The sequence below is a fragment of the Lichenostomus cassidix genome, chromosome Z (genome assembly GCF_008360975.1).
Source record: "Lichenostomus cassidix isolate B80296 chromosome Z, HeHo_3.0, whole genome shotgun sequence".
NCBI classification, from domain to species: domain Eukaryota; kingdom Metazoa; phylum Chordata; class Aves; order Passeriformes; family Meliphagidae; genus Lichenostomus; species Lichenostomus cassidix.
The window spans coordinates 73,571,050-73,590,393 of record NC_139511.1 but is presented as its reverse complement, the minus strand read 5'-3'; the positions used below and the strand labels follow the sequence as shown (position 1 = coordinate 73,590,393).

Below are 19,344 nucleotides of genomic sequence, written 5' to 3'. Positions count from 1 at the left end.
CTGTAGAGAGCAGAAAAATGTTTCTGTAAGGAACACAAGGAAAGTCTACTGCAAAGATCTTCTTCCTTGGTTCGGAAAAGTCTGGTTGTGCTCTACTGGTGACACAGTCAGGGTGAGAGGGACCCCTCAGCATCTTCATCTCCCGTCCACTGAAAGGTGCTCCAGCTGATTCTCACCCAGGAGGAGGCTGTAGAGCCATGATGAGCAGAAACCATTGCTGTTAGGAGTAAAGTTTTGGAGGAGAAAAATGTAACTGGTGACATTTTCGTATTGTCACCCATGATGAGGGATGTTTTCCATCCTGTTGCTGTCCATATGGACAAAGAGCAATCTTTGCACAAGGCAATAAATGTGGGGGGCTGATATTAGGTGCTCTGCAAATTTTGTGGAGGGGAAGGGTCAGGAGATGACATACAAACTCTAAAGGGAGTCACTAAAGGGAGCATGGATTGCCAAAAGAGATCAGTTGAATATTTCTTTATGCAGTCTGGCCTTTCATTGCACTGTGAAATAGCCAGTGAGGGAAGCAACAACCTCTGATTTTTCCATGTGAGTTCTTGAGACACTGCATTGGCTGTCTGTGCATCTACTTCAACTCTGGTGTGCAATTTAAAAATAAAGAAATAGTCCCAATTTTTTTTTTCCATGGCACTTAGAAAGATGGGGTAATTTGAACTAGAAGAAGAATGTTTAGACTAGATATTAGGAAGGAATTCTTGACTGTGAGGGTGGTGAGGCTCTGGCACAGGTTGCCCAGAGCAGCTGTGGCTGTCCCTGGATCCCTGGTGTCCAAGGCCAGGCTGGATGCGGCTTGGAGCAACCTGGGATAGTGGAAGGTGTCCCTGCCCATGGCAGGAGTTGGAAATGGAGAAGCTTTAAGGTTCCTTCCAATCCAAACCATTCTACAATTCTGTGATTTTCTTGCTTTATAGGAAGGAAGGGCACAAGTAAGAGACTTTGAGCAGAAGAATTTAAACTTTACAGAGATTCTAATGTGAAACAGTCTGTCTTTGTGTATCTATTGTTTGACACCAGATATGTTAGATTGGCTGATTCCATTGTTTTAAGGAAGCTGCTGCAAGAAAGGTATCAAGTATGAGGCAGAAAGCAAGCACTGGAGAAATAGGATGGGAAAGCAGTGTGAGAGCTTCCAAGTCGCTCCCCATGGTAACAGAGCTCTGACCTGGGTAAACAACTCCCTGCACGTGTACGTTTCTCAAAGCTACTTCCATTCTGCTAACTGCTGGCCTGCCACATCATTTGAACTCTGTTAACCTTCAAGGATGATCCCATTTTTTCTGAATGAGAGCACAGAGGAGCTTCCCTGCCCAGAGCTGCAGAGCTTTGGCTTTGCAGGAGCTTGGCAGGAGCCCCACACTCATGAGCAGCCCAAAACTCCCTGTCCAACACATCTTACAGGAGGGCTTCCAGCCAGAGCCCAGCCCCTGCTCACTTCAGAGCTGTACAATTGCTCAAGCTAAATAACATTCCCCAAGTCTCCCTCCCTAGAAAGCCTCCCTATACTTTTATTACATTTTTCGCTGTGACTAAATCTGCTTCGCATGTGTTGCGCAGCCTCCCCTCACTCTGTTGCATATGTTGTGAATCTGATGAAAAGTCCAGTGCCAAATGCACTGCATTCGCATGACGTGGTGTTTCCAAATATCTTGCAACTTCGGTCAAAGTAAAGTAAAATTACACTGAAATGGCCTGACCCCTTTCTTTCCCTGCTCTGTTGAAAGCTATTTCCAACCCATGTGTTCCTTTTCTACTGCAGACCTTCAGTGTAGGCAGAGTAGCTGAAAAGTATAAAAAGTTGCATTTAAAATTAATTTATTAGTTTCTTTGATTAACAAAGCCCCACGCGATCCCCCCCTCCATGAAAAAAAAAACCACCAAGCATTAATCAGTTTTTAAGTAAAACATAAAATAATGTGGCAGAGGCCAACAACCTTATCCCAAAAGGTGCAAAATTTGATGAGTTATGACAACTGAATGTAAGATAAAGGGAGGAAAAAATCATGCAACTTCTAATTATACTGATCCAATTGCTCTTCCACTTTTAAGATTTAGCTGTCTTTTCTGAATTAGTCTTTTGAATTAAGTTTCCATAACATGTGGCAGATTGAGAAAAACAGTCCTCAGAAAATTTCTGCCCTGGATGACAGATGAACTAGATAATGGAGTATAATCTCTTCCATTTTCATGATTTTGACACATTTTCACTTCTGTGTGTATGTTTAAATCAAGGAATCAAAATAAGTTTGAGTACAGAATATAAATCCCAGACAAAATTACAGCTTTCATTTCAGTGTTGGGTTAAATGTAAACAGCAGGAATGTTACTGATATCTTCTAATTAAATGCATAAATCAGAGAAATGTCTTGAATGTTTACAGCAACTGTACCAAGAAGTGAGAATGAGGAAGAGATGTACTTTGTCAGCTGATGGCTGCCTCCACTGCATTCCCATACAGAGTTTAATTTTGTCACAACCTTTGGTACAAGTTGCAAAGCTGCTCTCCAATTGATTTACAGGCTGTTTGTTCCTGCTGAGGATGATTAGTGATGGAGATGGCTTTTTCCTGGCCAAGCAGGGATTTCTCATGTCTATCAGCATCACTGTTGAGGACTCTGCTGTTAGGATTTAGAGGGCAGCTGGTTTAGGTCACCCTGCCTTTTTTGTAGCTGTAGATGTTCTGGAGTATCAGATCATGGTATTGAATCTTAAATCCATTTGGATTTAGGCTGGGTTTATGATAAGGTTGTTACCCCTAAACCCACAATCTGTTGAGCTTGCAAACAAAGGCTGATTTTTCTTGACCGTGTCCTCATGTTGACTCTTTACCCTAACAAACCCTACTCTCTTCTACCCAGGTTTTCTCCTTCTCCTATAGGTTGGAAAAGCCCTCTTAGACCATTGAGGCCAATCATTTCCTCAGCACTGCCAAGTCCACCACTGACCCACGTCCCCACGTGCCACTTACACATGGCTTTTAAACACCTCCAGGGATGGTGCAGCCAGTTTCTCTGGGAAACATGTACCAGGGCCTCACCACCCTTGCAAAAAGAATTCCAATATCCCCTCTAATCCTGCCCTCTGGCAGTTTAAAGCCATGGCTCTGATGTTTAAACTATGGGGAGAGCATCCAACCTGTGGCTCAAGAGCTGAGACTTGAGGACAGACAATGTAGTGGTGGGGTGAGAATTTCCCATCTTGATGATGCTGTAGCAGCAGCATCCAAAGCTCCACAAGGAAGATTTCCCTTCCTTCACTGCGGCATGTGAGCTATCAAAAACCACAGCAAAGATTGTTTTTACAGACGGGAAACCCGAGGCTTATATTGGATAGTTCACTGAGGGAAGCTCTTCTCGAGGCTCTGAGAGACTGGCAGCTCCAACACATAGAAGGAAAGTTTGTGCTTGTGGAGTAGGGTGGGAGGAAAGCACATGCCTTAAACTTAGGTGTTGTCTTTAGTGTGAGACCTGCGAGATCCAAGTGGTGCCTGTAGTTCTGAGCACAAGGCAGGCAGCAAAATTTTGTTTGAATTTGTGGTGCTTATCTGCACCACCAGGTTTTGCCAAGCTCCAGCCTCCTGAGCTGACCAGCAAAGCCTGATTGTTGTCACCAGGGTAAACAATCCTGGCCTGGATGCACAGGGAGGAAGGGGGCAGATATATTCAATAACAAAGGGACATAATAGCATTTATGAAAGAATTCCCCAGCTTGAGGTGAGGAGCTCTCTGGAAATGTTTGATTCATGTCCTAAAGACAGTCTTTACCAGAATAAGTCTTAATACAAGTAAGATGTCTGTGAAGGCAAACAAATCTGGAAATGCTGCATCTAAAGCATAGTGAAACAGAAAACACAAGTAATTTTCATTCATTGTTGAAACAGCAGCTTATTTGGGGCCCATTTTCAGATTGAGGTGATTGTTTGCACTAGGAAAAAAAAGCAGTTTCACTGTAGGAAAGTACTACTTTTTAAACTGGTGGCTGCAGCATGACACCAAGCATACAGATCCCTTTTGGTTGCAGTTAGCTCCTGACTCTCTGTACTCAGACAGTCAAGGAGATGCAGTTGCCCAGGTTCAAAACTTGTAAATCTTCACAAGTCTTTACACCTTGAAGGGATCCTTGTCCTACGCATTAGTATCTCACCCTTTCTCCTTTTTACACACTGCTGGCTTCTATCATGGATAAAAGCATGTTTTCAATAGCTAATTTGAACTTGCTATCACAACCTTCATTTATATAATGGAATATAGAATAAAATATAGCATAGAATGAGCAACTCAAAAATCCATTTCAGAAGAGGAATCCTGGTTATTTGTCAAGGTCAGTTCCCCTGGCTTTGGTTCACAGGACTTTTAGCATTAGGACAAGTTTTTTTATAAAGCTGTGAAGTCCACATTCATAAAATAACTGTGTAAATGTCCACATTTGGCACCAATTCCCCAGTTCCTCGGCTGGCAGTCCTGGCAGAGATAAGGTTGCAGTCTGGCACCACAGGCTGCGGCTGGAAAGGTTTTACTGTCACTTCACGTTTCACTCCTCAAGACAAATAAATGGGATTTCCTGCATGCAGCGGGGCAGCGCTGCTCATCTCGCAGCACAGTCTGTCTGTTTGCAGAGGCTTGAAATACTTACGAAGGGAGTATGTCCGTCGGGGTGTACATTTTCCAGTTTGGGGAGATTAGGGAGCCAAAGGTCTGCAGGCTCAATAGGGTGTTAGTCAGCATGTCCTGAGCTTCAGGCAGATAAGGGTCCACTTCCTAGGCTGCCCTGATCTGAGAGTTAACAGCTGGTGACAGCGAGTCTGTCTCTGTTCTTAAGTCATTGTTATAATTTTTTTGTAATATTTACAGGCCTGGCTCTCTCAGATTAAAAAGTACAAAATCAAAAGGAGGTCTTCCTCTGTGGGCGCTGGGGGTGGGGGGAGGATGTTTGGGCTTGGCATGTGGCCCCACTGCTGCGCTGGGTGGGAGGGACCGGAGCAGGATGTTGGCGTGAGCCTTGTCTCTGTGGCTGCTGAGAAGGAAAACTCAAACCTTGTCAGGCAGCCTTCAAGGAGCACTCCACACCAGGAAATGGGCTGTAAATGTCAGCCCCTGAGATGCAAAGGTGCTAAGCTCAGCTGGGAAAATGGTCCTCATCTCTCTGGTTGATTCATGAAGCCAAGGCCTGGGCAGCAACCCTTGTACAGTGATAACGGAGAGGAGCATGGTCCCAGTTGTCCAAAGGAATGTTCTTTTTGGCTTGATGGGATGTTTTGGAGGCAGCGTTTCACTGCGTAGTGAAAGCATGTCTGGGACCTCGTCACTGGAAAAGTATGCAAACTGAATCACTGTGCTCTTCTCCTGCCACCTTTTGTGTTGGGGGAATATGTTCTACGCAAATAAATGAGAAAACAAAATAACTGTGACATGGTAGTAACTCTGGATTTGGGGTGAAAGAAACAGTTAGGTGAAAACAGCATTTTGATCTCTCGATCCTTTGTGGTTCTGCTGGATTATCCTAAGACTGTATTAGAGCAGGGAAAGGTCATATAGGTAGTTTGCAAAAGGAAAAATGCTTAAACTGTGAAATTAGTGTGGTTTATGCTGTCATTGTTCTTCATTGCCTTCCCAGCTCAGACACTGAAGAGCAGAGAGGTTAGTGCTAGACTCCACAGATGGGTGCAAGCTCCATCAGCAAGCATGAGGTGGGACCAAGTCAGATGACAAACTCTCCAGCATCTTTTCCAGAGTAGAGGGAGAAAAATGTAACCCCTGGGCATGACAATTGCTATTAAAAAAAATAAAAAAGAGAGAAGAGAGAGAGAGAAAAGGGCGATATTTATGTATTACCCTTTTGGGTCAGGATTTGTACGTTGTCCATGCAGGGTTCCCAAGGTGCATCCCTCTGGCAGCAAGGCAGCGATGGCTCCAGTGCCTTACCAAAACATGAAAGTGTGGGTCGTGTTCTCAAAGTTCAGTAGTTTCCTTTACTGTCACATATGTATACCACCACCTTCTGATCATTTTGGGTCGCTGACTGCTTGGCACACACCCTGGCAAGAGTTTTATCTGCACAAAGTTTGGATCTTTGGTGGGAGTGGAAGTCGGGCAGCAGGGAGAGGTTTATCTGGGGTTTGTTTCGGGACGGTGGGATGGTGCCTGGCCTAGGTGGGGCAGCCATCCGTGATTTTATCTGGAGCACAAAGCATTTCCATGATAAACAACATTCCTTGTGTTTTAGACTAGTCTGCTATCAAAGTCAAAACAACTGCTCTGGCTTAAACAGTAGCACTCACTGCTTGAAATGTAAAATATGTAATTGGCTCTAAGATTTGTCTAAAGCAGATTCTCCATGTCTTTTAACATATAGCTACACAAATTAGTGTACATTCATTATTCAGCAGGGTTATTTTCTCCAAAGCTTCCATCATTTGTGTGCTTCACAGGCTCTTTTATATCCTTTCCAGTGAGTTTTTCCTTATTGTTAAAAAAAGTTTAATAAATTGTATCAATTAGACTAAAAGCACGCAACTTGCTTTTCAGAAAATAATTAGCAGATGGTTGTCTCTGACGTGAGAACTGGAATATTGTTGGGCATTTATAGTATTGGCTTTGTTTTTAAAAAAGGCTGATGAAGGGAATATAGATCTATCATTTTTATCCAGAAGTTGGAGCAGACTTTGTGGCCAGATGCACAAGTTAGTTCTTCTCTAGTGCCTTTACTTACAACATCTCCAAGAGGAGACTTTGCCTTTCCCACCCCTACTTCACCCTCCTTTGAGTTCTTCCACATTGTTGCAAAAATCAAATTGCTTGGGAAGAACTATTTTGGTCTTGGGCAAGCCTGAACCACAAAAAGCCTTTTTTTGTTTTATATAAGGGTTTCCCCTTATATATCACTGACAAGGTGATACTGGGGCTCTGAGAGCACTGTGAGATTTTTCTGGAGGGAGCAAGCATCTCAGGATCTCCCAGATCACAGAATCACAAAATAATTTGAGTAGGAGAAGTCCTCTAAGACCATTGAGTCCAGCCATTCCCCCAGTACTGCCAAAGCCACCACTGGCCCGTGTCCCCAAGTGTGGCATCCACAGAGCTTTCAAATCCCTCGAGAGATGGTTATCTGCTGCAGATTTGGTTGACTGCAGAACTGATCTTCCCCTGCCTTCTCTTGCTTCCTAGACTTTATAAATACATTTTCTGTCTTCTGCAGAGTGATCCAAACAGGACATGTGCATGTATGGACGTGGGGCAGCTTGAGCTTTTGACCAATTTGAGACTTTCAAAGAGCTGTTCCTCATGAGATGTTCCCAACTGAGTTATTACAGCCAATTTTTTAACCTTTACCTTTTGCACACTTGAAAATTGGCAGAATTCATAGAACCATCGAGTCACAGAATGTTTTCAACTCGAAGGGACCTTAAAGCTCATCCTGTTCCAACCCCCTGCCATGGGCAGGTACACCTTTCAGGTTGCTCAAATGTCACTCATAAAATTCTGCAAAGAAAAAAATCAGCCCTTAGTCTGCTTTGTTTGGTGGGTGAGTGGTATTTTGGAGTTTGGAAAGTCTACATTTAGTGCAGGATTTAATTCTGAGACTTTGGAAATTCATGGATTTCTAAGCCCTTCTTTGAGGGCACTTCTAAAGCATCATGGTCTCAATTGTGAGTTGAGGCATCCAAAATCTAGTTCTAATCTTATAACCTTTTGTTAGCAGTTCTACAAGTCTTCTGTATACAGGTGTCAGTGAATGAGTGATAACTAAACTCCCTTCAGTTCTAACAAAAATGTTTGCTGAAAACACACTGTTTTTCACAGTCGTGTAAAGCCTTGTACATTAATCTAGAGAAGGATGGTTTGCAAGCTGAAGCACAGGAAGCCAGAGTTTAAACTCATTTGCATCTTCCTTAGCAGTGGTAAAAATAGGGACTGCTGTTATGAAATGTGTATTTTCTGCAAATCCCATGGTAGGAAAGGCTTTTATGTCCACTTCATATCCATAAAAGTTTTGTGAGTTGATAGACTCATCCCCATTTGTTCTTTGGAGCCCTTTAATGCCACTGAGAAATGGGTTCAGGGATTATTCTCTTTTTCAGATTTTAATTCCCTAAATTCAAAAGCACACAAAGGATTTTACTTATTTATCTGAGTGGTCAGTGCATGTACGTAACTTGGGCAAGGTCAGGACCAGAACTGTTTCTGTCAGTTGGGTCAGCAGCTTTGTTCATTCCCCATGTTTAAATCTCTTCTTGGTTAGTTTTTTTTTCCAATTTAAGAAACATTCTGTGTTTGAATTGTTGTCATTTTGAGGTTGTTCATTTTTTGCCCAGACCTATGTTATTTCTTCTAAAAGGCCACTGTATTTTCTCAGAATTACTGTTCTTTCAGGTTAAGCTCTGAAGTGAATGGAAGTTCTATTTTTTTTGTTGATGGTACCTAATTTTCACAGCATGCCTTCATCCTCATGCTTCAAGTGTAATTACATACATCAATCTCTGGTTCTTTCTTTTCTTTTTGTTTGGTAAAGCCAACATATATTGTATTGTATTATATTTTTCTGCAGTGTTGCAAATATCCTCGTAGTGTTCCTGTTGTTTTCTGTCTCTCCATATTCTAGAAGACAGCAAGTCACAGCTTGGTCTGGCTCCTGGCTGTTGAGCAGTCCTCTTGGAGATGCTCTGGAAAGATGTGTGTCTATCTAGACAACAGGGCATAGAGAACAATCCTGACAGGGCAAGCAAATTGTACTTATAGCTGTAAATCCTTGAACTATAAATGTATAATGCATAAAATGAATGTAGAGAGTAATGATACTTAACAGTGTGTGATATGTGAATTTTGCTTCACTCTTTCATCTTGGTAATCTTTTTGTCCCATTCCAAAATTTTTCCAGGTAGACACATGATCTCTGAAGCTGAGCAGGGATCCTCTTTTTTCTCAAACTAAGGGATTAAGGGATTTTCACAGAATTCTAGAATAGTTTGGGTTGGAAGGAAGTTTGAAGCTCACCTCATTCCACCCCCTGCCATGGCAGGGACACCTTCCACTGTCCCAGGGTGCTCCAAGCCCTGTCCAGCCTGCCCTTGGACACTGCCAGGGATCCAGGGGCAGCCACAGCTTCTCTGGGCACCCTGTGCCAAGGCCTCACCACCCTCACAGATTCCTTCTCAATATCCCATCTCTCCCTGCCCTCTGGCACTGGGAAGCCATTCCCTGTGTCCTGTCCCTCTGTGCCTTGTCCCCAGTCCCTCTGCAGCTCTCCTGGAGCCCCTTTAGGCCCTGGCAGGAGCTCTGAGCTCTCCCTGGAGCTTCTCTTGTCCAGCTGAACATCCCCAGCTCTCCCAGCCTGTCATTATAGCTGCTGACTAGTGGTCCAGTTTATTTTCTGTCCTGTCTAGAAGTAGCCCAGAGTCCAGGTGTTCCTGATGTGGAGCCTGAAATGAGCACACGGTCTTGTCCTAAATTCATATATATACATTTATACTTCTGTGCTTTTGTAATCTGCACAGATTAACAGCCTGATATGAAGACAAAAATGGCACAATTTGGGGCTATTGACATTTATCAGCAATATTTCCTTTCTGGAAGGAAAAAAAAACAAGTGTATGTACTTTTCATCCCTGTATTTCTAGGACTTTAAAGCTCTCATTGTTTGCCATTGTCTGAGGACAGAAATGCAGTTTTCTTCTTAAGGTACCCTGCAAAGCTTTGTGTCCTGGCAGGTTTACCACAAATATTTAACTCATTTAAATCATTGTGGTTTTACCAATAATTATCTAGGCAGAGCTGTTTGATTGATTTTTCCCAAAATGACCTGGCTTCTCAGTACTCTATAAAAAAACAGTAATTGCTGAACTCTGACCAGAGGCACGTCTGCTTCTCTGGCAGTAGTTCACATCTGACACTGATAATTCACTGCTGAGCATTTATTTTCCTGTAGCTGTGGCTGTACAAACCTGTAGTCAAAGTGATCTGAAAACAGAAATCATGTATCAATGAAACTTGATGAAACAGTTCTCTCTCTATAGATGGACTCTCCCACCCTCCTGCAGCTGGAAGAATGTGACCTATTAAAATATAGGTTACCTGTCCTACGGAATTTTACTCCCTGGGAACAATGTTGTTGTCTACCACAGCTTGTGTAGTTGCTTAAACTTTCATAATTCTATTGTTATAAATATGGCTATATTTAATATATATTTATTAAATAATATGAAATGTACTTATTATATTTAGCTTGTGCACAGATGGTTTTGAACCACTTATCACCCTGAGTTTTCTATTTCTTTTTCAACCTATCTGCCATGCTCTGAGCCCCCGTTTTCTTCACTGTCTTTCCGTTTGCACCTATTCCTTAGGCAGATCTCTGAACAAGATGTGTGGCTCACACTTAGTCTAGCACATTTCCTGTTTCCTTCCTTCATCTCCCCACCATCATCCTCTATGCTGTGAGCCTGAGGAGGAGAAGAAGATGATATCGGACAGGTGTGGTGTAGCCCATACATATATTTCACCAAAGTCACACAGACTTTCTGTCTGAAGTCAAAGAGAAGCACTGCAGACTCGAACAGAGCCCAAAAAAGATGAAGTGGCCTTATTGTCCCAAAAGAATTAAGTAATTGCAAAAATTCAGTCTGTGAGTATCTTAGAGCAAGCACTGAGACATTTTCTTCCATGAATCGTGCTCTGTTAAAGAACTCAAGTCTTTATATTTATATAAAACAAACATATCAATGTTCCCATATGTACCTGTGTATCCATACCATGAACAGTGTACCAGGCATGACTGTTGAGTTGTTTTCGAGATCCTTGGCAATTAATTTGACTCAGATTGGTATTTTGGTGACCAGATTTCCAAGTGGCATTGAGGACTTTGCAGACAAGTATCATTCCTCTGCCCAAAATCCTTGCAGATTGGTATGTTTGGTGCAAGACAGGTTGTAGGGGTAATCCTTGCTGGGGTAAATATTCATTATAGGCCCTATAATAGAGGCTTGGTACAATCCTGAATCTGAGCCCTTTTTCTTCCCCTTGCCATTTGATGTATTTTGCTAATGAGGTCCAATCCTACAGATGCTCTGCAGGCAATACTAATATATTTAGCTGAAACAATATGAAACACATAATTTGCCAGCAAGTCATTAGGTTACCAAACAGGACTCATGGTAAGGTTTTCAAACACCCAGAAATCCCATTTTCAGAAAGACTTTGAAGCTTTGGATTGATGTAAAGTTCACATGAATTTGACTCTCAAATGTGTTCAGACTCCTTTGAAAACACCACTTCTCTGCTCAAAGAGTCACCTGCTTTTGAAAATACTGACTCAAGCTTGATTGCTGTTTCAGAAACCAGAGTTTCTAACCAGAACTCGAGGAAAAGAGGATTCTCCTGTTTTTTATTAATCCAGCTCTTTAATTTCTTTATTTTCTACAGTGACCGCCCTGTATCTTTGATGAATACTGCTTTTCATCCAGCAGAACATCTAGATCAGGGAAGAAGCAAAGACGTGGCTCTTAAAGCAGCTCCATCTGCTCTTGCTTACATTATCTGAGTGGAGATCATCCACTGAGATAACACCATAGCCTAAGAGCAGCTCTGAGGGTTCATTTGAAGGGAAGGGGATGTTTTATTTAATGTATGGCTCAAGCCTTGCACCTCAGATGCCATTGCACTGCCTGGAGCAGGGCCAGGTGCGGCTCGCCGGCCGTGATGTTCTCTTCCTTAACGTTAACTGAAAAAAACCAAAAAAACCCAAACCAAAACAAAAAAACCAAAACACCCTGATGTTGTTGAGCTTCTGCGGTGGGGGAGTTACTGCAGTTCAGTTCTGTGTCTGTTCATCGGACTTCCCGTGGTTTTTCATCAAATCATGTGATTGACAACACAGACAGTCTGCAAAGTTCTCGGTCTGTCTCATTTGTACCCTCGTCCCAACCACTAAATCTGACTTCTGCTTTGTCTGGCAGAAGAAAACAAGATAGGGTGCTGTGGTGAGGTGATTCACCGGCGCTGATAAGTGATGTCTGTGTTTAAACTGGGCCGTTCAAACCGTAATGTTACCTCTGGTCTCTCATATTTTCAAGGACTTTCTCAGGCTGATTTATTTTAAACTATCTGGAGTTGTCTGTCCCTGTAAGGGCTGGAGAGAAACGCAAAAAATGGCTCCAAAGGACCTGTTCGTGTCAGGGTAAGGAGTTCAGAAACTTAAGCAGTGAAGAGTATTGTATATTGGATCAAAAAAGGGTTAGGAGTTGGGAGAAACCTTAAAGCTCATCTCATCTCACTCCCTGCCATGGCAGGGACACCTTCCACTATCCCAGGTAGCTCTAAGCCCTGTCCAGCCTGGCCTGGGACACTGCCAGGGATCCAGGGGCAGCCACAGCTTCTCTGGGCACCCTGTGCCAGGGCCTCACCACCCTCACAGCCAGCAATTCCTCCCCAATATCCCATCTCTCCCTGCCCTCTGGCACTGGGAAGCCATTCCCTGTGTCCTGTCCCTCCGTGCCTTGTCCCCAGTCCCTCTGCAGCTCTCCTGGAGCCCCTTTAGGCCCTGGCAGGAGCTCTGAGCTCTCCCTGGAGCTTCTCTTGTCCAGCTGAACACCCCCAGCTCTCCCAGCCTGGCTCCAGAGCAGAGTTGCTCCATCTTTCGACACATCCATCCAAACAAACAGGCCTGAGAAGGAAAAAAAGGGATGATTCATCCCATACCAAGGCTTCTTCTCTGTCATTAAGACTGGCATTTAAGATGCCTCAGAACGGTCTCTCTTTTCAAGTGGTGCTAAAAATCAGGTTCACTGGAGTGTCACCAGCTGGGCTACAAATGTCTTTCCAGGAGTAAGTTGTACACAACAGCAGCAAGACAGAAGAAAATAGATTTGTGCACTGCAGGTTTGACGTGCCACTTTGGGAATTTTGTTAACCATGATAAAGCCCTCACCAGTCCTGGCTGAGTTGTTGCTGGGAGTGCCCTGAGACTCCTGTGGCCTGATTGCTTTACAATGTCACCTCCAGTGTGTGTGCAGGACACAGCCAAGGCTCCTGTTCACTCATTTGCAGCAGTACATACAGGAAACAAATGGCACAAATATGAATTTAAACATTCCTTTCACTATCACCTGAAAATCTGAAAAAGGTTTTTGAAGATCTTAAAGCTTTTTGGCATCAATCAAGCTTTTTTACATGGTGTTTAAATCCTGCTATTACAAATAGTTTTAAAATCACTCTGGTAAGGATGAAACTTTTGATGCCTTTTTTTGCCAACAAATTCTGTTTTCAGTGAACACCCTGTTAGTGAAACTGTGTGGGTAATTTTTTCTCTCAACAGTGGATGGCTGCCATGGTTAATCTGGCACGTTACATCATAGAATTATTGAGGTTGGAAAAGCCCTCTAAGATCATTGAGTTCAAACATTAACTCAGCAGCACTATGTTCACCACTAAACCATATTCCCAAGTGTTACATCCACACCCCAAGGATGCTGGTGCAGTTCTCCCCATGCTGGGCCTCTAGGATTTCTCATTTGGAAAACATGGCCAGCACACAGCTGTGGGTCACTGCAGTTATCTAGAGAAGGTGGGTTTGAATTGTTGACCTGGAATTGTAATCATTCATGCCTCATCAGCAATGCATTGAGCTGTCCTGAGCTTGCTGTTCAGGTGGACCATCAAAAATCCATCACTCCTGCTGTTATCTACATTCTTTTTATATAGACACATTCAAAATTATGTATATGTAGTGGCAGTGTGTGTTATCTCTCTCCTTAAAAATCTCATTCTCCTTGTCTGCATTTCCTGTAGGCTGTTCAAAGCACATGTTGAGTGTGAGAGAGTCCAGGCTGACTGCAGTGAGTTACAGCCTTTAATCTGAAATTGATTATTAAATTGCTATGGTACGATCGCAATAGATGGCAACATCGATCACCCTGAAGAGAGGCTGAATAATAAAATCAATGCATGGCTTATTGCCTGAACATATGAATGCTACCTGAGCCATTTTATGCTGCCCTTCCAGCTGAGGGATAATGGGATAGTAAGACCTGAGCATCTCACATGCAGCTGTTGGAATTTCTAATATAATTCTGCCTACTGTTTTAAAGCTGAAGATATTTTTTAAGCTTCATGAGAACCCACTCTATTGCCATGAGTGTTTGCACAGCCAGTAGCTATATCTGTGACCTGAAGGTGAAAAAAAAAGTTATCTTTATTTAATTCAACTCAAATTAGCATCTTTAATCACTTTTTTTCCCCTCTTCCCTCCCAGAAGGGTGAAGAGTGACAGCTGTGTAAAACTTTCCTCTGGCTGGAAGTGTTGCCATGGTGTAATCTTGAGGTTTAACCATTCATATTGCTGATGCAGTGCTGAACAGAACATGCTCCTGTCTGCACTGACCACAAGCCAGGAAGTTTTGGAAGGAAGTGGGGAAGATTACACTGAGGATAAGCAGAGTAGAATGTCAGTTTTTTTAAAAAAATAAATAACAATGAAAATATACATGAGGGCTTGGTTGGGGGCGGGAGAGGGAGAAGGCAGGGGCAGCTTGAGAACTTGGAGCTGAGTTGGGAAGGGATAGAGAATGTCAATGACAAGGAGGATCTCACAAGGCTTGTAAGAAAAAAAGCTTGGCTGAGTACAAAAGAGAAAAGTATGGTAAAGAGGGAGGATAAGGATGCAGTGGAAGGGAGCTGGGGTGGCAGTAGGCTGGGAGACTGGAAATGGGAGGTGGGGGTGAGTATGAATGTAAGGTACCTACAAGTGAAAAAACAAAGTGATGCAGAATATGAAACAGGCTGGTCAAAACAGACTTTGGGAGGAGAGGTTGTAGAGAGGTGGTAGAAAGTGGTTTAGGTGCACAAAATGGCTGTGGGAGAGTTCTCTACCACAAACTGCATGTCTGACACAGGAAATTAAATTTGCTGATGAACCTTTGAGATTCTGGGCTTTGAACTCAACAGGAGTGAGATGCAGAAGGGCCTTTAACAACTTGATCTTTTAGCTGCCTCAGTTCCTTAAACAGGGATTGTACACAGCCCTTTAGGCTGGAAAAGTCCTCCAATATTTTTAAGTCCAGCTGTTCTCCCAGCACTTCCAAGGCCACCACTAACCCATGTCCCTAAGAGCCACATCCACGTTTTCTACAACTTTTCTACAGCTTTCCATGTTCTCTGACTGCAAGAATATGAATAACATGGGAGCATAGAAGTTAAAATACATAACCCTGAAAACCAAGTGTCCAAGAAATGCCCCTTCAAAAGAGACTGATCCAGCCAGAATTCTTGTACCCTTAAGGCAAGGAAACAGGACACTGAGCTCAAGAAATAGGATAGGGAATCCCTTCATTATTAATGGGCAAAGAGTCTCCTTAGCCATTGCTGTGCTTGTTCTGATCATGTCACACTGTAGAGTTTATTCTTAGTCTTAGCCACAGCCTTATAAATAATAAAATGGGTCATGTTTTATCTTACCCCAGTGATCATTGTAATGCGGCTTTTGCCTGAGACTCTGCCAAGCTCAGACACAGGCAACATTTAGAAGAGGATAAAGTGAAGAGCACAGTACAGAAGTAGACTCAGGTCTTTCCAAAACACACACTTACCAAGACTGAATCTGGTGGGTTTGCAGTGTGCACTGCTTTTGGAGGGAAAAAATTAGAAAAATGGGAAACTGAGTTTGCGGCATGTCAGTCTCTTCTCTCTGGTGACCAGGGACAGGACCTGAGCGAAGGGCTGGAGCTGTGTCAGGGGAAGGTCAAGTTGGATATCAGGAAAGGTTTTTCCCCAAAGGGTGCTGGCACTGCCCAGGCTCCCCAGGGAATGGGCACAGCCTGAGGCTGCCAGAGCTCCAGGGATGTTTGGACAACAGGCACGGGGTGGGATTGTTGGGGTGTCTGTGCAGAGCCAGGAGCTAGACTTGGGTGCTCCTCATGGGTCCCTTCCAACTTAGGATATTCTGTGGCTCTGTGGTATCGAAAACTGTGTTGTTTCTTTCAGCCTTTCCAAAGGATTCTCCTGCTAAGGAGCCAAGTACAATTAATGGCAAATTTTTTTTAGGGAAAAGTGCAATAAATAGGTCTGTACATGCACAAGCAAGAAGGCTTTTGAGGGGCTGCTAAAAATGACAGTTTTCCTTAAGACCTTTGTGTTTGGTAAAGGATTCACATGTTTAGTCTGTTAACAAGCAAATGGGATGTGACCAACAGTAAAAGGCTCAAATACTATATGCTACTGTAGCATTTGGTTCAAAAAAGAAATTACAAATTATTTGTTTATCCTGTAAATATTTTCCTTTGGTTCTAATGGTTTAGTCCCTTCTATTATTTTTTTCACCAAACCTCTTCCTTCAGTGTTTACGTGAGCTGTGTGTTATCAAGCAGACATGCAAACCTTCCCTCACTGGACTCTGCTTCTTGTTGCAGAAGTTCCCCGAGCTGAAGTTCAAGTACGTGGAGGAGGAGCAGCCTGAGGAGTTCTTCATCCCCTACGTGTGGTCCTTGGTGTACAACTCTGCCGTGGCTCTTTACTGGAACCCCCGTGACATCCAGCTCTTCACCATGGACTCAGGCTGAGGGACACCCCGGCCAGGCCAGCCCCGCTCCGTCTTACAGGAATCAAACCTCTGCACCCCTTCCAACCTGACCCCTCCAACTGCCCCCTCTGACCCCAGAGCCAGTGTCCAGCCCAGCCACACGCTGGGACAGACTGGTATGGGGCACTGATGGCTTGTAGGCAACCTTGTGTTTATAGTCCATAACCTAGAGCTTGTTTGATGAAAATGAGGCCTTACACATGGGGTATGATGTTACTACCAACCACAAACCTGATCGTTCTTTTAACTTAACGGGCTAAATGAGATTGCAGGCTTTGATTTGGAAGCAGTGTTTGTATTTTTGTCTCTTTTGAGCAAGGCAGCTTCCTTGGGTCAAGCTTTTTATGGTCTCTTGGATGCTGCTGTGGGTTGCTCGTTACCTAATCCTGTGTTTTCACTCACAGCCCTTCGTTTCCGTGGCACTGTCAAGGCTGCAGCCCTTAAATTACTGTCTACACTGTCATCTGAGGGAACTAAGCAAGCAGCATCTTAATCAGATTAGCTCCCAGGCAGATTCAAAACACTTGATTTAGATGTTTGTGGGAGGATTTTCAATAGCAAGCCTTTTGTTGTTGTTGTTGTTTGACTGGCAAATACTCTCCAGAGGGCAAGAAACACCTGCTTTCAGAGTCAGGTCCCTTACAGACTTGTTTTTCTGTGCTCCTGTGCAAAATTGTTCCTGGAAATTTAACGTGTAGGGAAGGGGGGCAAAAAAAAGTCCAAAGAAAATAATTACAAGATTGTTAAATAGACCAGTGTCCTGTAAAACTGTGCGTAATGGTGACAGTGTGTTCTGGGGATCCTTGACAAAGCTCTGTGTTGAAAACCTCCTGTTGGCTTTTAAAGTTTTATGGCAGAAGTATAAATTTATCTGAATGTAGAATACTGCTCTCTCTTTTTTTGTTGTTTTCAAGTGCCCTTTCCTGATATACCTGTTTCAGCAGTGGGAAGAGCAAAAGAAGTGGTGAGATTTTTGAAAGAAATCTCATTTTTCAAAGTGGGGATCATATTTTGGGGATGCCTGTTGCACACACATGCACCCACTGTTCTCATCCCACGTGCTGCTGTGTGGGGGACTGTCACCAGTGCATTGCATGCCAAAACTTCAATTTCAAGGAATTAGTTCCTGAAGATGCGTGGCAACCCTCTGTATTCACTGCCTGCTCCAGCATGTTGTTTGTTGACCTGAGGAATTAGGTGCGTTTGCTTTCAGAAAGTCCTTTGAATGGCTTTAAATAGAATTTCTTGCACCATTTCGTCCCCCTGAAGGATATGCTAAGATTGTACTTTCCTTTTATCTGCTTATTTAGAGACGGCAGTCCATTTGAGTCCTACACAAATGGAAATGCTGGCTTATTTAAAAAAAAAAAAAAAAAAAAAGCTTTCCAAATTTATTTAAATATAGCTACAAAGGGATATATACAGCCCATGAGCATTTAGGACATTGAAATGGCAGAAGCTTTTGAGAAAAGGCAATGGCAAGACTGGAGATGCAGTGTTTTCTTAAGCAAATATGAGAAATGAATGAACCATGACGGAGCTGCACATAAGTTGATCTGTATTTTGGATTAATTCTGTTTTGTTTTGGTCTTTGAGCAAACGTCAAAAGGGGATAACTATTATTGGTTACTGTAGTGATTTGTAATTTTGTCTTTATTAAAAGACTCAGAGTGTTTGTGAGTCAACAGGGCTGCCCAGATTTGGAAAGGTCAGTCTGAAGATGCACTTTTAAACCGTGGATTCTGAAGCTGCTGGGCTGGCTCAGTGTTCATCTGTTTCAAACACCCCGGGGCAAGCAGAACCAGGGAGGGCAGACACTGCTCAGCCAGGTGCCAGACTGCAGAAAACCTGATTTGTCTGTGAGAGGGCTTTTTACAAGAGAGGGGCACATAAGCAGCAATCTGATAGAATAGGTCAAAACAGCTGCCGAACCAACGTTGGTGTCACACTGAAAGTTCTCTCTCACAGTCCTCCCGTTGTGGTGACACTGAGGTGCAGAGGGTTTGTTCTGATGGCATGATTTCCATATGAGTTTCATGAAATGCCCTGCTCCCGGGTCCCAGCTGGTTTGGAACAGCTGGAGTTACCACCTGCAGCCAAAGCAGCAGAGCCAGACCAAGGTTTAGGCAGAAAAGCATGCTGGCCCCACTGGTTCTCCCAAGAGCTGGAGCATGATGTGGGCCTGGCAGTGTCCTGACGTCTGCAGTCTGGTATGGTCACAAATACTCTGTTTTTTCTTCACCTTAGGGATCCTTTTCATTACTTTGTGTGAAAGATTTATTATGCGTAATTACAAAAATAAAAAGATAAAACAGTAAACACAGGGTGGTGTTGTATTTTGTGTGACAGCTGCCATGTCACCACATGGCTCTTCACGTGGTCATCAGGCCCAGTGGGCACGAGGTCTTATAATGTCTTCCATGATGTCCAATTAAGAAGAACATAATTTTATTTATTGTATAAAGTACATGGATGTGCAAGTCTGTGCCTGGTGAAAGGGGGACAAGGTTGTGCTGCAGTGTCATGGGCACTGTCACCTCTTGCCAGCTCAGTTCCAATGGTGGCAATGGCCATGGCCTGGAGGGGCACTGGGAATGTGCAGTCATGGGGCAAAGCAGAAGAGGGACAGGGTTGTCTGCAGCAGACCAGACCTGATGTGTTGTTGCACCCTCAGCTTCTCTTTCTTTTTTTTTCTCAGCTGAAGGTATCTCTGTTTCTGGGGTGTGGAATGGGTGTTCTTCTCCTGACCATGCTCATATTTGG

The 19,344-nt window shown here is 43.4% G+C and overlaps 1 protein-coding gene across 1 annotated transcript in view; it reads left to right on the top strand.

The window, feature by feature from the left end:
- Positions 1 to 18,900, top strand: part of DYM (dymeclin) — a 207,783-nt gene extending 188,883 nt beyond the window's left edge. The window contains exon 20 of the mRNA XM_085043464.1: positions 16,412 to 18,900. Coding sequence (XP_084899590.1) covers positions 16,412 to 16,561 — 150 coding nt within the window. The 3' untranslated portion in view covers positions 16,562 to 18,900. The remainder of the gene's footprint in view (positions 1 to 16,411) is intronic.
- Positions 18,901 to 19,344: the final 444 nt, after the last annotated feature.